At 40.7% G+C, this 24218-nt stretch overlaps 1 protein-coding gene across 1 annotated transcript in view; it reads left to right on the forward strand.

Moving 5' to 3' along the window:
• The window catches only part of LOC134910927 (uncharacterized), a 455362-nt gene that overhangs the window by 266783 nt on the left and 164361 nt on the right, over positions 1-24218 (forward strand). Inside the window, exons 54-60 of the mRNA XM_063919317.1 lie at positions 9616-9702; positions 12671-12735; positions 13354-13560; positions 17500-17650; positions 20533-20647; positions 20741-20839; positions 22084-22184. Coding sequence (XP_063775387.1) covers positions 9616-9702; positions 12671-12735; positions 13354-13560; positions 17500-17650; positions 20533-20647; positions 20741-20839; positions 22084-22184 — 825 coding nt within the window. The remainder of the gene's footprint in view (positions 1-9615; positions 9703-12670; positions 12736-13353; positions 13561-17499; positions 17651-20532; positions 20648-20740; positions 20840-22083; positions 22185-24218) is intronic.

Below are 24218 nucleotides of genomic sequence, written 5' to 3' on the forward strand. Positions count from 1 at the left end.
CGGTTTTCCACATACTTACTACCTAACAGGTCACAGCAGACATAATCTATCAGCAAAGGGTGGAAAGTTATCCTACGTATCTTTTTCTTGGTCGATGGATGCACTGAAAACCCTACTTGATTGCTGATTAGATGGAGTCTGCTCTGTATGGTTTGTAGAGATGCTGGTAGAACTCGTAAGGTAAACAGGAAAAAAGCTATTTAAAATCTGTGAATTTTTTTGGGCCCAAAAAAGCGTACACGGCACCCATACTTTTCATACTCTCTCACATTGTTGCAAAACAAGGTTCAAATAAGTCATGTTGTGTTTGATTCAGATTGGATTGCTTATCTGTTAAGTAGGGTTAAAAGTACATTTAAAAGTTGCTGCATAGCATTGATATAGTTTTATGTTTAACTCAGGCCTAAAATAACTTCAGGGGCTTGTATGATGTGTGATTTCTTTGTGACAAAGGAAGCCGCATGGTCTGTCCTCCATTTTGGACTAACCACATGGCCTGTCCACCATTTTGTGTAACCCTCATGGATGTGGAAGGGGGAGGAGCAGCGGCCATTTTGGGAAGGTCATTTTTTTGAATGGCTGATTTTCACTGCCCAGAATAATCAGCTCTCCTTGGTCACATCAATCACCATTTATGAGTTACCAATGCATTTATTTAACCCATGCCATAGTCAATTACAAATAGTTTCAGCTGGGCCTAGTGAAAAGTTAATAGTAAGATGAATACTTGATGTAAGAATTACACACAGATATAAACAAAGTTTTTTTTTCTTTTACCTCTAGGATTTAGTTAGAATCTGCTTGCTATAAGATAGCCATTGACATGCAAATTAACCTGTGTAACTGCTTTTTCTTAGCAATGAAAAACCACTTTTACAGGCAGGCAAAAGCACATAGCTTTCATATGCAAATTAGAAGCACTGAATGGGTAAAGGAGTCCCAGGAGACCAGTGAATGGTACATATATATATATAATTATTATAATTATGTGTATATTTATATCAGTGTATGTTCTGCAAGATAGCTATCCAATCTGAATCATATCATTTAAATTATTGATTATTGCTAGAGTCATTATAGATCTGTGTGAAATAGGATACATCTGTTGCTATATAGGTAAATATATAGGTAAATTTGAAATAACAGTATTTTAAGGAAGTAAGCGTAAAGACACAAACGCAGTTCTGCATAAAGGTTTATACAGAAAGAAACTGTGTGGCGTGTTAAGTGAGCGATTGTAGTTAATATTGCTCACATTTATAGAAATTGTGTGAGTTGTTTTATTGCGTACGCACATTGGTACACGTGTCTCGGACAAAGTAAGGGACACGCACGGTCGCGTGTTTGCGCAAAGTGCGTAAGAATGTGGGCGCTGAGTACAAGTTATACAATAGTGTCGTTTAGTTCAAAGGTGGTATAGTAGACATATAATACAATAGCACATAACTATCAGATTTCAAAAGCAGGTTACTCTAAATTTAGTTTAAAAAAAAAACCTGTATTGCCTCTGGGGTAAAGCTGCCAACTTGAATGAATCCTAATTTTCTGTACAGAAAAAAAATAACGTGTATGTGAGTGAGCGAATGCAGGAGTGAGTGGATACTGAACCCAAGAACTAAGTGGTCTAGGTGGTCTAAGTGGACACACTGGGTTAGTAGAGGCCCGGTGGCGTAGGGTTCGCAACCCTGCGTTATTAACTAGGTGGTCTTAGTGGACTGAGTGGTATCCCATACAACTCTTAGTGGTCTCGGTGGTATAAGCTAGGTGGTCTACATCAATCGTAGGGCATATAGATAACTAGTGTCTATAGGCTGTGCTATTGCATCACATGTCCGTTTGTTCAGCACAGAGCAACGTGATATTATTGTGTCATAAGCGCTGTGGAAGAGCATACGCAGACGTGATTGTATAGACAAAGGGGTTTTTCTTTGATAACTTCGGGAAATCTCCCTGGTGGGCTTCACTGGAAAGGGTGAAAGATAGTTATCTAATTTCTCTGTTTTTTACCCTACAAACAATTCCAGTTGAAAGATACCGAAAAGGAAATTTTCACTGCCTCTCTCAGGAAAATATTCCAAACAGAACCTCCACCGAAAGAAATTACGGTGTAAGGTCTGATAGGAGCCCTAAGTTGGGTACATTGCGATCCGCTACCAACAGTGTATCGTTGTATTGGCCAGCGTGGGTGAGAGCGAGTGGAAGGCGCTCAGGTATACTTTCACCGTCTACTTATATTGAGTATTTTGGTGTTTGTGGGAATTTTTTAAAGATATTAGAAGAGACCCACAAATATGGAAGCCAGTTGCTCAAGTAAGAGACATTTAGACAGGGTTCAGGCAGAATTGTGGCCAAAAGGCTCAGCAAGGTTTATCATGTGTGAAAAATATGGTTCACACACAGAAGTTTTATGCAATGAGTGGATATGTATGACTAACAATGATAGGGAACCATTCCCTAGGGTGGGCAGCTTTGAACCAGAGGTATTACAGAACTTAAGGTTAAAGATATGTCTGATTAAATCCAGAAAACAAAGGATTAGACATAATGATTGTTTAAAATTATGGCAGCAAGAGGGGGATATGCAAAGGGAATTAGCTCGTGCAGCAGGTTCCAAACCTAGCGGGAAAACAATGGTGACCGCACCACCACTACCGTATATTGCGGGGGAGAAGATGGCTACAGTCAATGGTATATCCATAAAATATAGTAGTATGTAAAAACAATGTATTAACCCTAATTATTTTTTTTTGCAAGATGTATCCTGGTTTTTTTAAAGTCTTTTCAAGGTTATAAGTCACAAGAGGATGATGGACTTGCTGGCAGATCAGTTCCTGTATTTATTTACAGAGAGAGAGAGACATAAGATGCATTGGAGGGAATGGTAATTGTATCGCTGGCCTGTAACTGTAATTGTATGTAACTGAATGTTTTAACTGCTTACTGTATGAGTTGTAACTATAGGTATACTGTACTTTGTAATATATATATTGAATCTATATCTTTTTTTAATAACAAATATATCCAGCCAAATCGCAGCTCTCCTCCAAGCAGTCACCTCGCTGCAGGAAACTCAGGTGGGGCCTGTCCAACCAGGTAGAGCAGTAACAATATTCCCCAATGAAAGAACGGGTGAGGTCACAGCTACCGGTAAGTGTGAGACAGTTCACTGCAAAGAGACAACAACACCTCACAGTAAACAGATTAGAAACGGAATGGTAGGATTACACCCTGTCTTGGAAATAGTAACCCCCAATGGGGGAACCGATAGTCAGGGAATAATCCTCACCAGGAATAATGCAATGTATTGCCCGTGGCCCAGAGATGAGCTGTAATCAATCATTTCAGAATTCCCTGACCCTCGGAAGCATTTAGCCAGATGTCAGAAATTTTTCAGAGATCTGGGCAATGCGTATGAACCGACAAACAAACACTGGCGGATATTTTTGAAAGCGTGCCTACCTCCTAATATTGACACCCAAAAATGTATCACTGATTGTAGATTAGAGTTGGATAGTCTTATGACTGACAAAACACAATCAGGAGAACTTAGAGCAAATTAACATGCAACTAGAGTTGTATTTCCCCACAACTGTTAAGTGGAGAAAAAAAAAATTCTCCATAAAACAGAGGGAAAATGAAATGACATATGAATACTTCCATCAGGACCTGCAAATAATAAATAGATACATGGGGGGTATCAGATACAGGGAACGATGAGAATTACAGGAAGGTAGCTGTTTCTGTATTAATGGACGGACTCAATCAGACAGTAAGGGACAGGGTACAAACATTTTTTTTCCCCTGATTGGAGAGTGTCCACAGTAGCTTGTCGTAGAGAGTGCGCAATTGAACACCATAAGAATATTGCTAGGCGTAGAGAACTGCAGGAGGAGAGGCTGGGGATTGAAAGTATACAGGCTCTTACACCAGAGTCTCATTAGCCTAAACCCCAAAAACCCTGGTGGTAAGAAAAGACCAAGAAATTGTTACATTTGTAAAAAAATAAAAATAAAGAACATTTTGCTAGAGATTGCAAGAGTAGTAGAGCACATAGCCAATATAGACCCCTAGACAGAGAAAACAAGCCACGTTATTAAACACATAGACGGGATCAAGGGACATATAGTAAGGAGTCACGAGCCACATAGAAAACACAGATTCGGTTAATAGGAAGAATGGAATAAATGCAACTTTACCCTTTTGACAGAACTTACTGGGGTTAGGAGGAGGTCTCTAAACTTCTGCTTCTTTCTCTAGCAGAAGTGACCTCTAATTAATTTAGCAGAAGTTTTGTTAGAGATGGTATACATATAGCGTGCTCCCGCCCAGGAAGTACGAATTATGTTGGATACCCACGAAGACTAAGGTTGCATTTCGCTGTTCTAGATACATGTCCATCACAGGTAGAGGAAATTATCTCAAAGATACCGGGTTCCCTATGAATTTAGAATGGACAGGACACTGGATTGATGGCTGGGATAGTCCCAGTAGAGATATAACACACATAGATTTTTTTTTTTTGGGGGGGAGCAGACCGAGTAGAGAATCATTCCCCTTAGTGCCCAATCCAGATGTCAAACTTTGTAAAATCATCTTTGCCTCTACCAACTTATCTGTTACTAAACTTTATGTGATTTGTCTTCAAAGCTTCCTCTTCATCTCTTACATCCACCGACAGGGCTACAGTTCAGACGCCACAGGCCTACTCGGTCTTTCAGAGTTCTGCCCAAATCCAGTATATCTCACCAGCATAGGGACACCAGTATTAACGCAGTGTGCCTGGTCATGCACAAAGGGTGGAGAATGAGAATACTGGTGAAGGGAGACTGTGCATAGACACCGATATGCATGATGGCATGACAGCCTGATGGTGAACGCAAATCTGAAAAATGTTCTTTTTATTATTTCCTTTCTCTTTTCACTTTCCACAGATGGTTTACTTCACACAACTGATAATACACAACAGTTAAACACATTGAAATACAAGATTTATGTTCCCTACAGAAAGGCCGCTGACCCGGAGAGAACTCGTGACAAAGAGCAGAGTGTAGAGAACCTCGTATCACTGGAGTGTCTGTTCCGGGAAGGTTGAGAGGCAGGACTGTTGAAGGGCATCCGAGCACAGATCTAGAACGGTTGTAGTATAATTTTTTTTTTCCTCACCTCCCCCTGCTTTTTCCTGTCTTTTCCCCTTCTTATTTTCCTCCTTTCCCTAAACGAAATGGATCGATCACAAGAGACTGCGTTTCGGGTTCTATTAGTAACTCTGGTTTTGATAAGGACAGTTTGTTTTTGTGAGGGTCCCAGAGAGGTCGAGCAGGGATCTGGAATGGGTTCTGATGGCAAGTATGAATTTGTAGGATCTCAGGATCAGCACATCACTTTAGTAAAGGCTGGCATCAGTAAGCGCTCTGGTAGTCAGGGAGTTCGGAAGCACTGTGAGGGGTTATTGTCTGATGAATATTGTATTTGTAGTAATTATGAGAATATAGGTGAGGATGGGTGCATCCAGAGATGTCAGTCCAACCTTAATATCGACATGGACCGTCATCCGTTGAGTGATTACCACTCACTGGTGGGTAAGGTCTTAGACCAAAACAGAATGCTGGGTGTGCTCACAGGTACCTCAAGGTCAGAGCAAGTCAGGATTAGTACCATACCCTTTAGCAATAGATGAGGTACTCGAATTACGGGGTGGGAGACCGGTGGACAAGAAATTCAATATTTCTAGGCCCCCTAGTTTGAAGCTCCACCAGTATCATGTAGATAGATCCTTATTATGTTTTAATATTTCCAATTACCGAAAACCAGGAAATTGGGAAGTGACGTGGAATAACCAGACAATGACCTTTTCACACAGAGCTGATAGGATACCCATAGACTCTGAACTTGTACGCCAAATAGCCAACAGTGGGAGGTATTTTCGGTATAGGTATACTCGTGGAAGCAAGACCATGTGGGTTGGAAAAGTATCGCCAGGGTATTATGCTCATATCATCCAGCCCGATACTTGTACTGAGCAGATGGAAGAACTGGGGATGGGTTTCTTTACTTGAAAAGTTTGTAATATGGTGATGTTATATTTTGTCCCCTATGTTCTCCCAGATGATGCCTATTTCATATGTGGGAGGAAGGCGTACAAGTGGCTTGCCCCGAGCTCAGAGGGATTGTGTTATATTGGGAGAGTACTGCCAGAGGTCATGACCATAACCCATGATAAGATGAAAGACCTTCACCGCAGTGCTCAGGCTCCTTATACTCATACTCACTATGAACACATCGTCAAGAGACACCTCATAGATAGGACAGAGCACGCAGCCTCTGATTTGATCCACGAATCCACCGGGATTCAATTCCTTCTCACATTAGACATCACCCATACTGCCAGAGGAATTATAAATTATAGGTATATCCATGCGCTAGCGAACTTGATAGATAATATCACTGATATGTATGACGACACCTTCAGGTATACGGGAAGGGAGTTACAAGCTTACAAGAAGGAACTGATTCAGCACAGGATGGTCCTAAATTATATCACAGCTGTGACAGGTGGGTACTATGTTACTCTGGCAACTCAATATGGGGTGAAGTGCTGTACGTATATTACAAACAGCACTGATGACCCAACAGAGATTATCGATCAAAAGATGGACGATATCTTACAGTTGAAGTGGGAGTTCAGGAGGAAACACAGCCTTACCTTGGCGACTGTGAGTAATGAACTGACCGGCTGGGTCTCATGGTTGAACTCACAAAATTGGTTCTCAGGTTTAGGAGAGTGGGCTCAAAATGTTATTATGAGTGTAGGGAAGTTTCTCCTTTGTATCCTGGGAGTCGTCATAATTATTGGTTTGATATTTAGGTGTGTTCGAATTCTGACGCGGCGCAAGCACGGCACAAAGTTGATGAGTCTCAGGAGCAAGGGTACTGTTATAGCAGCAGATTTAATTCATGACCCTTCCATAGAGACAGTGATATGATAAGGATTGCAAATGAATTTCATGGCCTGTTTCGTTCACCTGTTTTTCTTTTGTCTCCCCCTCTGCCCAGATACATCCATTCGGAAAAGACATCAGCCCTACCCAAGAATGTTTATGTAAATGTTTATGTGAATGTATTTTAGATATGTGTCTTATCTTCATCTCTACATCCTTCAGTTAATGACACACGTAGTCGACAGGTGATATCCACATATACTAGCACTCACATATGTTCCCCCTCCATGTATCATCAACTAAATGTGCACCCCATTTGTTTTAACAAAAAGCCGAAAAGAGCTCGGTAGTGTTTGTTGGCCCATTTACAGACCCTTGATACGGGATGAGAAGGAATTAATGTATACTTCGCAATACCTCGAAGCTTATTTAGAACATATATGGCACGATGATACATGCCCCTCAGACATGGATTCATACATACATGCTTTTTACTATCCCACTAGGCCATACATTTCCTACCTACCACTCTCCCCCGACCGTCCAAAACTTCTGTAGATATTGTGTAGATATTTTTCTGTTTAGTGATTAGATAGTGGCAGTTATTGGTGACTGCCAAAGGGAGGACTGTCAAAGTCGAAAAATATTGCAGTATACACATCATGTACGAACTACACACAGATGGCCTCCGCGCGTGTACTTGTTCTGCTGTGCGTGCACATATTTGCAATTTGCGTATGCTCGCTCCCGCGGTCGTGCGCATCAGAGCGTGGTATGGGTATTTACGGTAGAGTTTGTGCACGCATGGAGAGCCATCAAAACACGTTACATATTTAATCCAAACAGTGCACAATGTACACATAGTCTCCTTGCATCACATCAGAAAGTAATAGCTGTTTAGATGGTAACAGAACAAAGGGATTCACCTTTACAGAATAGGAGCGGACAGAACAAGGTCATAAGGTGGTGTTTGGTATCCAGCTGTAGGGTATTTTAAGGGTAACATTCCGGTGTTGGTTTGAGGAAGATCGCATGTTCCTGCAGATAGTTATGTGCAAAAGCAGAATATAGGTATAAACTGTATTTACTGTACATTATGTATGCGGCGGGAATACAGAGGAGACCACCCACAAGAGCAGTTGGGAAAGACATCGCCTACCTATTCAAACCGACCTATGACCTCTCCTGCACTGTAAAAGTGCATTCCTGTGTCCAATGGACAAAGGGATTACAGTATCCATTGTATTGCTTTTGGAAGAATTGTATAAATAAAGCCTGCTGCAGCCTGGTCACACACAAGACTCACAAAGTTATCTATCAGATGACCGGGGACCGGCCGGGTTGCGCAAGCTTGTCCACTCAAGTATGTACCATTGAATGTAGCCATTTACTCTGTTAAATTGTATTGTATTATTTGTATTGTAACCCCCTTTCAGCAATAATCCACTGTGGTGTCGGAACCCAGCGGTTAAATCACAATTGGTGTCATGTCTTCATTGCCCTGCTAAGGTTTAAAGTGTTTTATCATTACATTGGATTACTGTGAAGGTTTAAAGTGTATCTCTGGGTGTGTGCGCGCTGTGTGTACTTTGTAACCCCAGTGCGGCGTTTGTACGCTAAGTCCGTACAGTGATACGGGACTCTGTACGCAAACAGTGTATAAAGTACGTAGCGTGTGTACTAGGTTTAGCGGCCGCAGCGGCTCCATGGTAAAGTGTATTCTAAGTGTGTATAAGGTATAGCTTTCATTCCTGTTAGATAATCGACATTATCAGTGGAGACAGATAAAGAGTGATAAATGACCAGCCAATCATCTCCTAACTGTAATTTTTCAAACACAGTCTGTGGCATGGCATGGCAGTTAGGAGCTGGTTGGCTGGTCATTTATAACTCTCTATTTCTTGTTAAAGCTTAATACATTTGGGCCAGAATATCTTAATGTGTTCCCCAAGAATAACACTGCAGGTACAACCAGAAATGCTTTCTGGCAGCCTACTTAAGCAGGGGCATATTTAGGGGTGAGGGTGCCCCTAGGCACAAAAGCAATGGCCACCACCTGCCTAATTTTTAAATTTTTTTTTACTGATTGGTTAGGAGCCCTGTTTGATGATATACAATTTAATAGAATTATAAAAAAGCCACTAACCATGGTATTTTCTCTCTTCATCCATAGGGGGCACAGGGTTTACTAAATTGGACAGCTTAAAGGGGTAGTATTTGCTTATGTGCATGTTCTACCTTTTTACACTCTATTCAAGATGGTATATTGTACAGTACACTGGATATATTTTACTGGTACTTTTTGGGCTGACAGTACCAACACAAGCATCCAAGTGACGCCCCCAAACAAGTGCCACCCCTTGGCATGTGCCTCATGTACTTAATTGGAAATGCGCCACTGTACTTAAGGCCTCACCACATGTAATATCCCCTGATTTTCAAGCTGATGGCGGATGTGTTTGGGGAAGGTGGGGGATGATTTTGTGCAGAGGAACCAGGTATTCACCATATGTTAGGGTTTGGGATTGTACAAGATTATAAAAAGCCACATGAAAATGATGTGCCCAATTGTTTTGTGCCTGCTCCCTTGTATATTTATTTGATCACTTCTGATATCTCTGTATTTGATATTTATTATATTACGCTAAACTAAATTTCTTCAAATATGTTAAAACAGGGAATAGTATACATAGAAGGGGAAGCTCTTGGCTGGAAACCTTTGTCTAAGATTTGGCTAGATGGAAGAAACCAACAGGAAAATACAGTAAGTGTAGCAAAAACATGCTCTCTTCTTCTGGATAATCATGAAAATATATTTCATTTAAAGAGCGACTAAATCTAAAACATGTTGTCATTTTGAAAGGGCATCGTAAAATGTTCAAAGACATACAGTATGTAAAAGATCTCATATGCGCACATAATTGGAGAGGTTTGAGATTGTATTTACATAATATGTATTACAGGTTGAGTATCCCTTATCCAAAATGCTTGGGACCAGAGGTATTTTGGATATCGGATTTTTCCGTATTTTGGAATAATTGCATACTATAATGAGATATCATGGCAATGGGACCTAAATCTAAGCACAGAATGCAGTTATGTTTTATATGCACCTTATACACACAGCCTGAAGGTAATTTTAGCCAATATTTTTTATAACTTTGTGCATTAAACAAAGTGTGTCTACATTCACACAATTCATTTATGTTTCATATACACCTTATACACACAGTCTGAAGGTCATTTAATACAATATTTTTAATAACTGTGTGTATTAAACAAAGTTTGTGTACATTGAGCCATCAGAAAACAAAGGTTTCACTATCTCACTCTCGCTCAAAAAAGTCCGTATTTCAGAATATTCCGTATTTCGGATATTTGGATATGGGATACTCAACCTGTATTTATTGAGATGGGGGTAGAAGGCTAGTCTTCTCCTATCACAGTATAACCTACTGCGCAATAAAAGATGCTGGTATAAAACACAGTCAGTGGAAGAAAGAATTTGCATTATGCTGTCTCCAGTTGTCTTCTCTGATGTTATGTCAGATAAGTAAATGAGAACTGAAACATACATGGAATGCGTGTGCTTCATCCCTGGTCTGGCTGGTGACATATTTAATAATTTCACATACTATTATGGCTAGAGTCATATTTTGAGAATGATGAGCAAATATAGCTAGAGCAAGGAACCTCAGTGACTCTGAGAGGGAGATTTCATATGGCATGTTCTAGTTTTCAACAATATTATTATTATTATTATTATTATTACTAATCATTTGTAAAGAGCTGGACAGCGGGGAAAGTCAGGCATGCATAAAACAAGAAAAAAATGCTGACTTGAAAACCGCTATTATGGTGGGGCCCTGCTCATGAGTGATTAATTCTTCATTAAAGAGGACACATCTGAAAGAAGGGCAGTGAGTTTGGCTCAGAGTGGAGATTGGGTCGGATGTGAGGGTGCATTAGTGTGGACAGTCAGGCTTGGACTGTTCCACAGAGGTACAGGGGAAACCACCGATGGGCCCCACCTCCTGCTCTAAGGCTCAGGTTCCAGACTGTGCACTTGAATTATACATTATACATATGTTACCTTATACTGGCCTATGGTGTATTTTCTACAGTGCATTGCTGATGAGTAATCTGGAACATTATCATGCATGCAGCAGCTGAATTTACTGTATATATTTATGAAAGGGCCCAGACGTTGTACTCTCTAATCATTGGTCAAACCAATGAGGTGGCAGGCCACTCCCCCTCTGGACTGGCTATACCTCTAAACATGGGCCCCTACCACTGCATTCCCCCGGTGGGCCCTACATGTCCCAGTCCGACACTGTGGACAGTATAGGTGGCAGTGTGGGAGGGAGATCCCTGTTGCCTCAGTTAGTTTTCTGATGGTGTTCTTGTGTCCCATTCCATATTTAAAAAGTGATGTGAGAAAACATAAAGGTATATATGGTTACGATCTCTAGATATAATAAGTTGATGGTCGTAAATGGCTCAAACTGTTGTCCACATCTTGAGATGTCGCTTTAGTCTTATGGTTTGATATGCATGCAGGTCTGCAATCACACAATTGCCTGCATTCGCTTTCTCAGCATACTGTAGGCAGAGTGAAATCATACAAGAAATGTTATACAAAATGGCATAGTTCTTACTATGCATTAGTCCCATTGGGTACCGAATTAAGTCTTGAAAAAGTATGTAGCTAATTATTTACTGATGCTCATACAGGAGTAGGTTCCAAAATATGTTTATAGAAAAGTTTCGGAGATACTCAGCATTGCTTGGTTTAAAGACTGGACCCTGTGGACCCTTTTATTACTTTATATTGCCCTCACCTGTAACTCCCTTCCATTGATATGCCACAGTCTAAATCTATCGAGTATTGAGCTGCTTATGAGACTGTGAGGCACTCGGCTGCTGTATATATCACTGCCTGCAGAATGACCTGTAAGATCAGACAGTGAGGTAAATGCTAATAATGCACACTATTTAATGACAAAATTTAGTATGAAACACACAGGGCTGACTAATATATATGGTCACTTGAAAAACGACTAACTCCGGGGTTAAAGTGTGCGGCTGTTGGAACAGTGATATACTATAACACAGCACTTTGGAAGAGATGGCTGATTACAGAGTTTTTACAGTTTTGTAGTAACTATTTCTGCAGCGTTCGGATCACTATAGGGCTCTTGGATTTTGGACACAGGATTGCTCTGCTTACAGACAGCTGACTATCATATATTTATGAACATCAGCTATAGCTTTTGTGGTGGCGCTGCACACATGGCGGTTACTCTGGCTATTAGCTGGTGGTCATAATAATGTGACTCGACTATGTATTTTTTGTGCTATATATGAATTCTTATTTGGAATGAGGGAGGCCATTACATTATTTCCATTTATTAGTCACATATGATATGTACCATAAACACATTTGTTTTACTAGCAGTTATCATTATTTGAATAATACAGGGAAATACATTGTCACAGTGCTCATTTAGGTACTGTATAACTATTTATTTGTGACAATAAATGTGTAAGTGACTCAGATTTTAGTTCAGATTGTAAAAAATTTTAAAAAATATATCTCCGTCCTATGTAATTTGTTATGAAGACCTCTTCCTCAGCTCAAAGATTAGGGGACCAACTTGCACTGAATTGCTGAAGGTAAATTTCTTAATATTATTTTGATTTATCTTTTTTACATTTTTTTTTATAAGGTTCTTTCAAAAGCTTTCTACAGGACTTTGGATCCCGTCTTCAATCTTATTCTTCATGATACCAAGTAATACACTAATATTTTATTTCTTTTATTTTCTATACATGAATGAAAATGCCTACTGTATAATGCTTATGTGATAATAACTACATTCCACAGTATCTATTTCAGTGCTATGCAGAGGTTATACAGTAAATACAGTATGTTAGACACAGGTTCAGTTGGATCAGATCCTGTTACAGTACAGTCAATAAAAAAAACTAGAAAAGATCATTAGAATTATATTTATAACTACTGCATATCATCTAACATAGGTTTATAGAAAGACATGGAAATCAGTGTGTAACCATATGCTTCTTCTTTTCCCTGGTGCTGTAACGTTGTTGCTTGGTATACACATTTAGGTATTCTGCTATTTTCAGTAATTATTTAGCACTGCTCCAGGACATCACTGGAGTAAATGATACCAGTATTTATCAAGAAATAGAGTTCTTATATTAAATTCCTCAAAATAAAAAGTGGTAAAAAAGCATTAATAAATATAGCAATTCAGTTTAAAGAACCCCTTCCTAAGTTCTGTACTGCCATAGTATGCTGCGGTCTTCATTTCATGCTAAGAAAGAAGTAATCTATTGATGATATTTTTATACACTTTACATTTATAGCAATGAGTTTTCCTTCCAGGCCACTTGTTCCAGTTACAGAGGTTGGCTTGTTCCGTTCCTGCACACACCTCCTGACAGTCATGCTGAACGATAAGGCTCAGAGTATTGGGGGACAGCTGCATATTGAGCGGCTTTTCATTTTCTGCCTTATCTGGTCAGTAGGAGCCCTCATTGAGAGTTCAGAAAGGCCCAAGTTCAGTGAGCTGTTGAAAATCTACACTTCAGTGTAAGTGGCCAATGTTCGCTGTGTTATGTGTCCTAGTCCTATCAACATTATCTTTCTGTTATTTAACTTTAACATGGCATGGTTATAAACAGATTCACCCCTTGGCATGATCCACATTTCATTTTCTTACATAATGAATTCACAGTGGACTTATATCAGAATTCTTACCAATGAACAACATTCTTTAATGTTAAATAAAAAAATTTAAACTTTTTTAAAAATACTAATATCAACAAAATTGCTGCTCATTGGTCACTCAAGCAATATTACTTCTCTATCCAAAATTTAAAAAAATAAAATAAAAAAAATAGGAGATTGGGAAAGGGCATGTAGTAAAATCCCCGAAATAAGTATAAAAAAAGAAGAAAAAACTAAAGAAGAAAGTAAATAAAATTAAGTGAAATCGATGTGTATGTTGCTCCCTGACCAGTGCCCCTAGGGATCTACTTTGCCTAGAGCCGCAGTTCTGCCTAGTGAGTGATTTCTTTATAGAACATAAATACATTTGTGTATCAACTATAGTAGCAGGGGTGTAGCTTCTATGGGGCCGACTAGGGCCGGATTAAGCCTTCGGGGGGACCCGGGGCACTTACAACAGGGGTCCTCTTCCTTATGTCAGTACCGCACCCTTGACTGTGCCCACTGTGCCTCCTCCCCATTTACAGATCAATAGATGCATAGAGATGACAGATAGCACTATGCAGACGTGTTAACAGTTTAAAAAAATTTCCTTTATTCCTAAATTTTGGGCTTGCGTCCGTAGTCAGACACAATATTATGCCTGACAACGGGTGCAAGCCCGACACTTTTTTAAACTGTTAACAAGTCTGCAGACTGTCACCTGTCTTCTCTATGCATTATATATATATATATATATATATATATATATATATAAATTCTATTATGTGTAGTAATTGTCCCCACTCCTCCCCACATATACGTATATATATATATATATATATATATACACATATATTTTTCTACTGTGTGAAGTAAATGTCCACATAACTGAAATAACTTTATTCACTTCCACCTTATAAAACATATTTAACAACATCCCACCACTCCCCCCCCCCCCCCTCCCGTAACTTTAAACACTAACCTCTGCTGATTGATTGGAATGCACCCAAACTCAGGCAGCTTCCCGCCATTCTCCCGCTCCTTCTCGCCGCAGCCCAATGTCAGATAGGGATGCAGTCACTTTACCTCCAATCATAATCCCGACGGACTATATACCGACACCCATTGACCGATGGTCGAAATCCCGACAAGGTCTAAATACCGACACGGACTAAATACCGACATGTAAAATACCGACAAGGTCTAAATACCGACATGTAAAATGCCGACAGGTCGAAATACCGACACAAGTTTTTCATGATTTTTTTCATTAAAACCGACTTGTTCATACTTTACCGTCCCAGTGGACCTGGAGGGGGAATATAATAGTGTGCCGAGCGCAGCGAGGCACCGTGCCCGAAGCATGGCGAGCGCAGCGAGCCATGCGAGGGGACGCGGTACACTTTATATGGTGTCCATGTTGATTTATGTCGACATACACACAAAAAAACATCAAAAAATGCATGTCGGTATTTCGACCTGTCGGCATTTTACATGTCGGTATTTAGACCTTGTCGGTATTTTACATGTCGGTATTTAGTCCGTGTCGGTATTTAGACCTTGTCGGGATTTCGACCATCGGTCAATGGGTGTCGGTATATAGACCGTCGGGATTATGATTGGCGGGATTTCATACCGATCCCGTCAGATAAACAGCACCGGCCTCTGCTAGTAGTTGCCATTGCTGCAGGAGTAGTAGGGAAGCACACAAGGGATAGCTATCAGTGGGTTATCCATCGATGGTACCATTCATGGATAACTTCGATGGTATAAAACCATCTGGAAGGGATACATCGATGGTTTTACCCATCGATAGTCCCCCTGCATTACTGTATAATGAAATGTGGACCAATTAGAGCCCAGGGGGCGTGGCTTCGAGGGTGTAAGGGGATGGGGCTAAGCTCTGTGCCCTGACACTGAGATAAAAAATAGAAAAATTTGGTAGCAGTGAACTATCTATGGCGGGAAACCATCTGGTTCTTCCCCATTGCTGGTTAAAGTATTTGACATCAGCCATAGACCAGCGATGATTTTGAACCATCAATGGTTGATGGCCATCCCTTGAGCACACAGCTCCTGCCGCCGGTACAGACACAGGTGAGGTGCAGGCATTGGGACGAACCTACTTTTCTCCAGGCTCTGCAGTCAGCAGCAGCTCTACCAGCAGCTTCCGTTGCTGCTGGGAATTTGCTGCCATCAGTGAAGCATAGAGAGAAGTACTGTAGAATTAACCATTTAATGCAGTTCCGGACAGGGTGCCCCGGAGATTGCGGGGCCAGTGGTTACTTATCACCTTGGCTACCCCCTTAATCCGGCACTGGGCCGACACTTAGACCAGTAAGTTTGACATCCATAGTAGGGAAAATACTGGAAGGTATATTAAGGGATAGTATACTAGAATACTTGGATACCTCCAAGGCTATTAATAGGAATCAACATGGTTTTGTAAACGACAGGTCATGTCAAACCAACCTAATAAGCTTCTATGAGAAAGTAAGCAGTACTATTGATCAGGGTAAAGCAGTGGATGTGGTCTTTTTGGACTTTGCTAAGGCCTTTGACACAGTGCCACATAAGAGACTAATTTTCAAATTGAGAGAGCTTGGGGTGGGTAACACTATTTGTAATTGGGTAAGTAATTGGCTGTACAACAGGGAACAGTGAGTAGTAATTAATGGGATGTTCTCTGAATGGGCCTCAGTGCTTAGTGGAATACCGCAGGGTTCAGTACTCGGGCCATTGCTGTTTAACATATTTATTAATGACCTAGGAGTAGGCCTTGAAAGCACAGTGTAAATTTTCGCAGGGATACTAAACTGTGTCAAGTAATCAATTCAGAAAAGGATGTTGAGTCTCTACGGAATTAATTATCTAGACTGGAGGTCTGGGCAGACAGATGGAGAATGAGGTTCAATATACAAAAATGTAAAGTTATGCACTTTGGGACTAAGAACAATCGGGCAGCCTATAAATTAAATGGGGAAAATGTAGGGATAACGGTAGTTGAAAAGAATTTGGGAGTGCTCATCGATAATAGACTTGGTAGCAGTACGCAATGTCAAAATGCAGCAACAAAAGCAAATAAGGTGTTAACATGCATAAAACAGGGAATGGGGACAAAGGATGAGAGTGTAATCCTGCCACTGTATAAATCATTGGTACGGCTGCACCTGGAATATTGTGTAGAGTTCTGGGCACCGCACTATAAAAAAGATATCTTGGAACTCAAAAGAGTTCAGAGGCGAGCCACCAAACTGGTTAAGGGGTTAGAGGCACTGAATTATGAGGAAATACTTACAAGATTAGATATGTTTCATACACAACAGAGGAAAATGTTCTTCACAGTAAGAGCTGTAAGGATTTGGAATTCTCTACCAGAGGATGTAGTAATGATGGACTCACTAAATAAGTTTAAAAATGGATTAGCTAAGTTGCTAAATGAAAGAAATATCCTAGGCTACTGCATCTAAATGGTATATAATTTTATAATACAGCTTGAACTCGATGGACATTTTGTCTTTTTTCAAACTCACCAAGTATGTAACTATGTAACTTGGTGGGCTCACTTCCCACTTTATCCATGTACTGTATAATGCTAATATGGTGCCCACAAAGTCTAGTGATCACACTGCAGCGACATAAACATTTTTATTTAATCATGTTGAGAGTACAAGAAAATGAAATATTGATAATGATGATTTATATAACTATGGCACATGAACCTTGTGTTGAAACTGAGGGCTAAGGCCTCCTGTGGTTTACCCCTACACCATGAATATGTGAGACCTGGCTGGCTGACGTTTTGTCTTTGGAGCACAGATTGCCAGATGATGACCAGGAGATTTCTGTCTTTGACTATTACCTTGACGAGTCAGGAGAGTGGGACACGTGGCAGTCTCGCTTACCAGACATCTCATATATTGGGAACACAGACATCATGGGAGAAGCATTTATAGAGACACAAGACACTGTGAGTTATCATCCATTTCTGAATTATATCTACTTCTCTCCACACAGAAAACTTTTATACATCGATCATACATGAATAACAGATATGTGACTATATGAATGCATGAGGAGATAATGGATACAAAGGAAACTAAAAGTAACATTGTGTGTTCATTAGTTATGGTATCCACTTTTATCCCATTACTCATAGTCCTGGCCAGCTATACCTTCCTCTTACCACCATGATCTGTTATCTGGCTGGCAGCTTTATTGGTTCTTCCATTTATAGCTCCAACCTTAGACATAAGGTTACATACCTGCTACAGTGTGACAGAACATTATTGCTCTCAAACTGTATAGCAGAGTGAGGCAAATATTGGTTGCTTATTACATTAGATATATGTATGTTTTGTTGCACACTGGTCGATCTAGTTAGCCGTGATGGGTGCAATGCGACGTTACCATGGTGCCGATCTCGCACCCTTCGTGGACTGAAGTCAGCCCCCATTCACACAAAATTGCTCAGACCTCTGTGGAGTGGCGAGCACTTTTGTGCGAACCCGGTCCGCCATAAAGCATGGCTGCTGCAGCAATGACTCACAGCTGCGAGATCATTGTGGCTAATTGGATTGACCCCTAAAAATTAGAGATGAGCGAGTTCGGATTTACTCAGTTCTTGACGCCAGAATTAACACAAGTTCAGATTTTCTAGATTTTTCTTATTGGCTAACCAAAACATGTGAAATCCAAGAGCCAATAAGAAGATCCGGGTAAATCCGAGTAAAACAGAACCCACTCATCTCTACTAAAAATGCATATGCATACGTTCATATGTAAACTTTTGCATATAATTGATTTTCCCCGGGAGAGACAGAACAGAGGTGGGCAAGCGTAGGCCAAGTGCATTATACTCATGTAATTTAGACACAATCAGAGGTGGATGCATCTGCGGATATGCCTGATAGATGGTGTTGCTACTTTTGGGCCCTGAAGAGCTGCTCAGATGGGGATTATGAGGATAATGACTAGTAGCATGTAGCAGCTTTTGATTGTCAAAATGTGTATTGATCCCTACAGGTCATAGTACAACGTAGCCATAATTAAAGTTTTCCTATTCAGAGCTGTTTGCAGCTGTAATAGGTGGAATGCCACCAAATATAGTACGTTTACTATTGAATGCATGAGGAGAAGGCTTTCATAGGAATTTCCTCCCGCCCCCCCAAAAAAATCTGCAAATAGGGTAAAATCTGGCACCGTACGGTACAAGGTCAGGTGAACTGTGAGTTTAGAGCTGTGACAGCAATTCCTCTAGCACGTTAGGTCAGTTTCTGTTTCAGTTTTTACAGAGAAGAAAAAGAAAACATTTCATGAGGGTTATATTAAAAGAGGAGGGGCCGTGTGCAGTCTCTGTGTGGGCCCCCTCCTCTCTAGCAGCTGGCACAGGTGAGTAGACTCTGTCCCGAACCATTTTTCTGCTGATTTTTCTACTGCACATGCTCCAAATTGCCACTGCTCTGTGGGGATCGGTATGAAATACCTCCAATCAAAATCCCGACAGCAATTGACCGACGGTCAAAATCCCGACAAGGTCAGAATCCCGACATGAACAAAATACCGACATTTAAAATACCAACAAGGTCAAAATACCGACATGTAAAATGCCGACAGGTCAAAATACCGACATGCGTTTTTGATTGTTTTTTGTAAGTATGTCGACATAGGTCAACATGGACACAATATAAGTGTGCTGCGCTAACCATGCTTCAGGCACAGTGCCTCGCTACGCTCGGCACACTATTATATTCCCCCTCCAGGTCCACTGGGATGGTAAAGTATGAACAAGTCGGTTTCAGTGAAAAAATCATGAAAAACTCATGTCGGTATTTTGACCTGTCTGCATTTTACATGTCGGTATTTTGACCTTGTCAATATTTTAAATGTCGGTATTTTGTCCATGTCGGGATTTTGACCTTGTCGGGATTTTGACCGTCGGTCAATTGCTGTCGGGATTTTGACCTTCGGGATTTTGATTGGGGGTAAATTGACCGCATCCCACCCTGTGTTCCCAGTGATTTGTACAGCTCTGCCGTCGCTGTACTTCGGAGAGGACAATATTAAACATGGGTACATTATAGAAATTACCATGCTGCATTTTCCCCGATGGACTGATTTTTTAACTTAGCTTTTCACTTTTTTTCCCATGGAATACTCCACCCTATACCTTGAATAGTGTACTTACTAAAAATTGGTAGTATCATGTATAGTATGCTCATAAATTTGGTGGCATTCCGCCTAATAGGTAGAACTATAGTTAATACTGCAAACTTCAGAATAGGGGAACTGTGATTATGGCCATGTTGTACTTGACTAGTATTGCCAGTATATCTAACTTTGTTATTTGCATTTCCATTAGGACTACTTTAGGAAAGATTTAATTACAATTTATATGTAACATGTGGCTTTCTCATATATTAATAGCACTATCAAGACATTATTCTCTCTTGTGTCTGACACTTCACTACATGTCTTTATTGTATTACACAACTGTGTAAAAAATTGTATCACCTGTTGATAGTGGTGAATGATGATTTAAGAACTATGTAATCCATTCTGAACAACGGGTTGGGTATGGGATACCAGCAGTTAGAGTGCCGACGTTCAGAATACCGACCCTGGAGTCCCGTCAGCAATAAACCCGACAGGGGTCAGAAACAAAAGTAACTCTAACCCTCCCTTCAGGCAGCCTAATTCTGACACCTCCCTTCCCTGCTGCCTAACCCTAACCCCCTCCCGCAGCCTGACCTAAACCTTCCCCTGATATTTCCGTTCGGGATTCCGGTGGTCAGGCACTGTTGGGTGTATCCTTTCTGGATTAGATAATCTGTTATTTTTTGTATTTGATAGATTATAGTTCGCACTTTCTTAGAATATGCCAGCATGGGATCCCAACACATCTTATTAACTGGACCTCCTGGCTGTGGGAAGACAGCACTAATGAATGACTTTATCTCCACTCAAGGCATGTGACAGATCGTATGGTAAAAACGTTCTCTTCTCTCCTTGCTAAGAGGTACTAAGAGTGGTTAATAGCTTACTCACTCTGTATTTTCAGACCGGGCACGGACAGTACTTAAAAGATTGGTGTTCTCAGGATCCACAGAAGCCAAAGATCTACAGGAACTCCTTCAGCAAAATATAGCCCACAGACATGGTAATGGCTTACAGTGCTCTTCCTCACACAATAAATTGTCTCTATACAGGACCTTTTTGTTATCAAGAAAACCATGTAGAAACTTAAGTTTCCGTATGATTTTCAGAACTTTAAGGATCGATGGTATTCCTCAGACCTTTAACACAGCAGTTACAGAATATATATCCTGCTTTCACTAAAAATAAATAGTAGCAGCTGTCCCCATAGTTCTTTATGGGGACACCAAACTAATGTAATTTATCAAGATAGATGGCGTTAGCTAACAAGGCTTGACAGAGAGGGGCCATCTGATCACTTTGTAGTGGGCTGTAGCTCCTCCCCTTCCTCTCTGCATTGTTTTTTTTGGTAGCACATGCGCCGTGGCATGGCTGTGTCTGAGCCTGGCAGTATAGTGATCGTGGACACGATCACTATACTGTTACGTGTTCTTCAGGACAGCTTTTTAACGGATATGATATCCGACTGGGAACCATATTAAATTGCCCTGAAAGCTTTATCTCTTTTCGCATATTTGTGATTCTTTGTAATATTGATACATTTCACCTAAATGTATGTACATACATTAGATTGTTATCGGGGGGTTGTTATATCAGAATTATCATATTAGAAAAACTGAGGACTATTTCTTCAGGCTGGGTTAAACTTTCAGGTTCAGTTGGCCAATAACTCTTTGGGGTAGATGTTTCAAGCAGTGATAACAGTGGAGAAGTTGCCCATAGCAACCAATCATGTTTGATGTAGCATTTTTCTAGTACATGCTATAAAATGGTAGGTACAAGCTGACTGGTTGCTGTGGGCAACTTATCCACTAGTCCACATCTCCACTCTTTTCACTGCTGAATGTCTATGTGCTTCCAGTGCCTTTATCTGAAGATGCATTACTGCCTCACAGCACTGAGGTCATGGGTTCGATGTGTGTAGTTTGTATATTCTCCCCGTACTTGCGTGGGTTTCCTCCGGGTACTCCGGTTTCCTCCCACAATCCAAAAATATGCTGGCAGGTTAATTGGCTCCCAACAAATATTAACCCTAGTGTGAATGTGTCTGTGTGTACATGTGGTAGGAATATAGATTGTAAGCTCCACTGGGGCAGGGATTGCTGTGAATGGGCAAATATTCTCTGTAAAAGCGCTGCGGAATATATGTGCACTATATATATACATGCTAATAATTATTCAAAAGGGACAGGAAAAGATGGAACAATTTTATAATTTTGAAATTGAACTAGACACATTGTGTTTCAGGCTTCCTATATGGTGCTAGAGATGGTAAAACACTGCAGTTGTTCATTGATGATCTCAATCTTCCTACACCGGATGAGAATGGGGTGCAGTGCTGTAATGAGGTGAAAGTTACAACAAAAATATCATTGTTTTATTTATATTTCAAGTTCATTAATAGATGTTTTAATATGATTTAAATTTTGACCTATTATACTGTAGAACCCAAGCAGAACAATATTAATGATAATTAAACCTTCCAAATTATTTTTTTTAATATTCATTCCCAAAAATGTGTAAAAATTGAGAATCAATGCATAATTTTGCTCTTCTCCAGTATCTTATTTCTTGCCTTAGGGCTACTATCATTGACATGTTTTATTTATCTCTAGTGTTTTGTGTTGTTTATATTTTTACTGACTGTTCACATTAACTAGTTCCAATCTAGAGATTAGCGAATTCACAGCAAAATGTGACCTGAGCGGTGTTGCAGGACAGGCTATGTTACAGACTAGTGAAGCTCCGAAGATCCAGTTGTTGATTTATTTTGCTTTGCCATTTGGCAAAGTCACATTTTGCAGAAAGACTTTGGTGAATAGTGCTGGCGCATCAATAGTCTCACACCACTAGGAACATCACTAGTTTTGGGTTGATTTTGCCATGTAAATGATTGGCACTTTAAAAAAACAGGACAACTCTCGCAATTCTCTCACTTTCTGATTCTCACACCATATTAAATTCCCCCCCATAGTCTGAGTCAGAAATCTCATCTGCGGCAGCATTAGCGTTCAACTCTGCATTAGGCCTATAGCTAGCTATTAAATTGTACCATCATTACACATCTTTTGTTGTTTTCTGCAAGTATATTGTCACTACATCTTTTTTACCGGCTAATACAGTCCTACACTTTATCTAAACCATAATGGAAGATACAACAATGCTCCACAAGCACCTTATCCTATGGCCTCACTGTCTGGAATCCAATCTTACATTTGTAAATGTTGCAAATGTAAAATTGGTCCACTATTCCACTGAAAGGACAGCACCACACTAGGGAAGCAACCAAGTTGCCAGCTGCCAGTATCCCATTGATCAGGATATCAACGTCGGAATCCCGACACCCGGTGAAATACCGGCGGTCGCAATCCCGACCATTGCCCGGAATCCCCACTTGGGTGGTGGTCCACACCACCCCCCGAGGGAGGATAAAACCCTGTGGTAACCTAAAGTCGCCACTGTGCCCGTAGCATGTCTCTCGTCACCAGTATTCCGCTGTCGGGATCCCGGCGTCGGTCTTCTGACCACCGGGATCCTGAAAGCTGGGATATCATACTGAATCCCAAGACTAGATCTACAGAAAACATAGAAGCATTTTTTCTAACACAGTGGTCATTAGACTGTCTCAGGAGCCAGGCACTAATGGAATAGTTAAAATCACTACCAAAATGGTCACTATATTTTGGTATAAATAGCAGCTCACCCAGAAGCAGAGGAAGAGTTGTATAGTCTCTGCCAACTATAACATACTGTATATCAGCATAGAGAATAATCATATTGTTTTCTCTAACGTCCTAGTGGATACTGGGGAACAGTAGATTACCATGGGTATAGATCGGGTCCATTGAAGCCTGGCACTTTAAGAAATTAATAGTGTGTGCTCCGCTCTATGCCCCTCCTAGCAGACTCAGTTTAGAAAATGTGCCAAGGAGCCAAGTGCATTCTGTTTGCTCTCCAGAGAGTTTTCTTCAGAAATGTATTGTAGTTTATTATTTTCAGGCACACTGGTTGGCAACCAGTCTGCCTGCGTCGTGGTACTTAAGGGGGGGACCGAACCAACTTCCTAAGAGTTAGTGGTTCGTAATCCCAGCTGACAGGACACTGAGTTCCTGAGGCTGCTGTTTCTCATATCCCCAGGTTGTGAGCCCACGCCAGCAGCTTGCCGTCACCCCTTAACAGATGCCAAAGCAGATGCAGTGTGGTGAGTACAGACACCGGGGTCCCGGTTAGCGGGTCCCCCGTGACAATGGTGGCATGAAGGGGCAGCGTTCACCCGGCTACAGGCTGCGATGCCTGCTGCGTACCCCACTCTGACAACATATGAAAAAAGGGTTACACACTCTTTTTTACACTATTTGGAGTAAAAGCCAGTATAAAAAAAT

The sequence above is a fragment of the Pseudophryne corroboree genome, chromosome 4 (genome assembly GCF_028390025.1).
Source record: "Pseudophryne corroboree isolate aPseCor3 chromosome 4, aPseCor3.hap2, whole genome shotgun sequence".
Lineage (NCBI taxonomy): Eukaryota > Metazoa > Chordata > Amphibia > Anura > Myobatrachidae > Pseudophryne > Pseudophryne corroboree.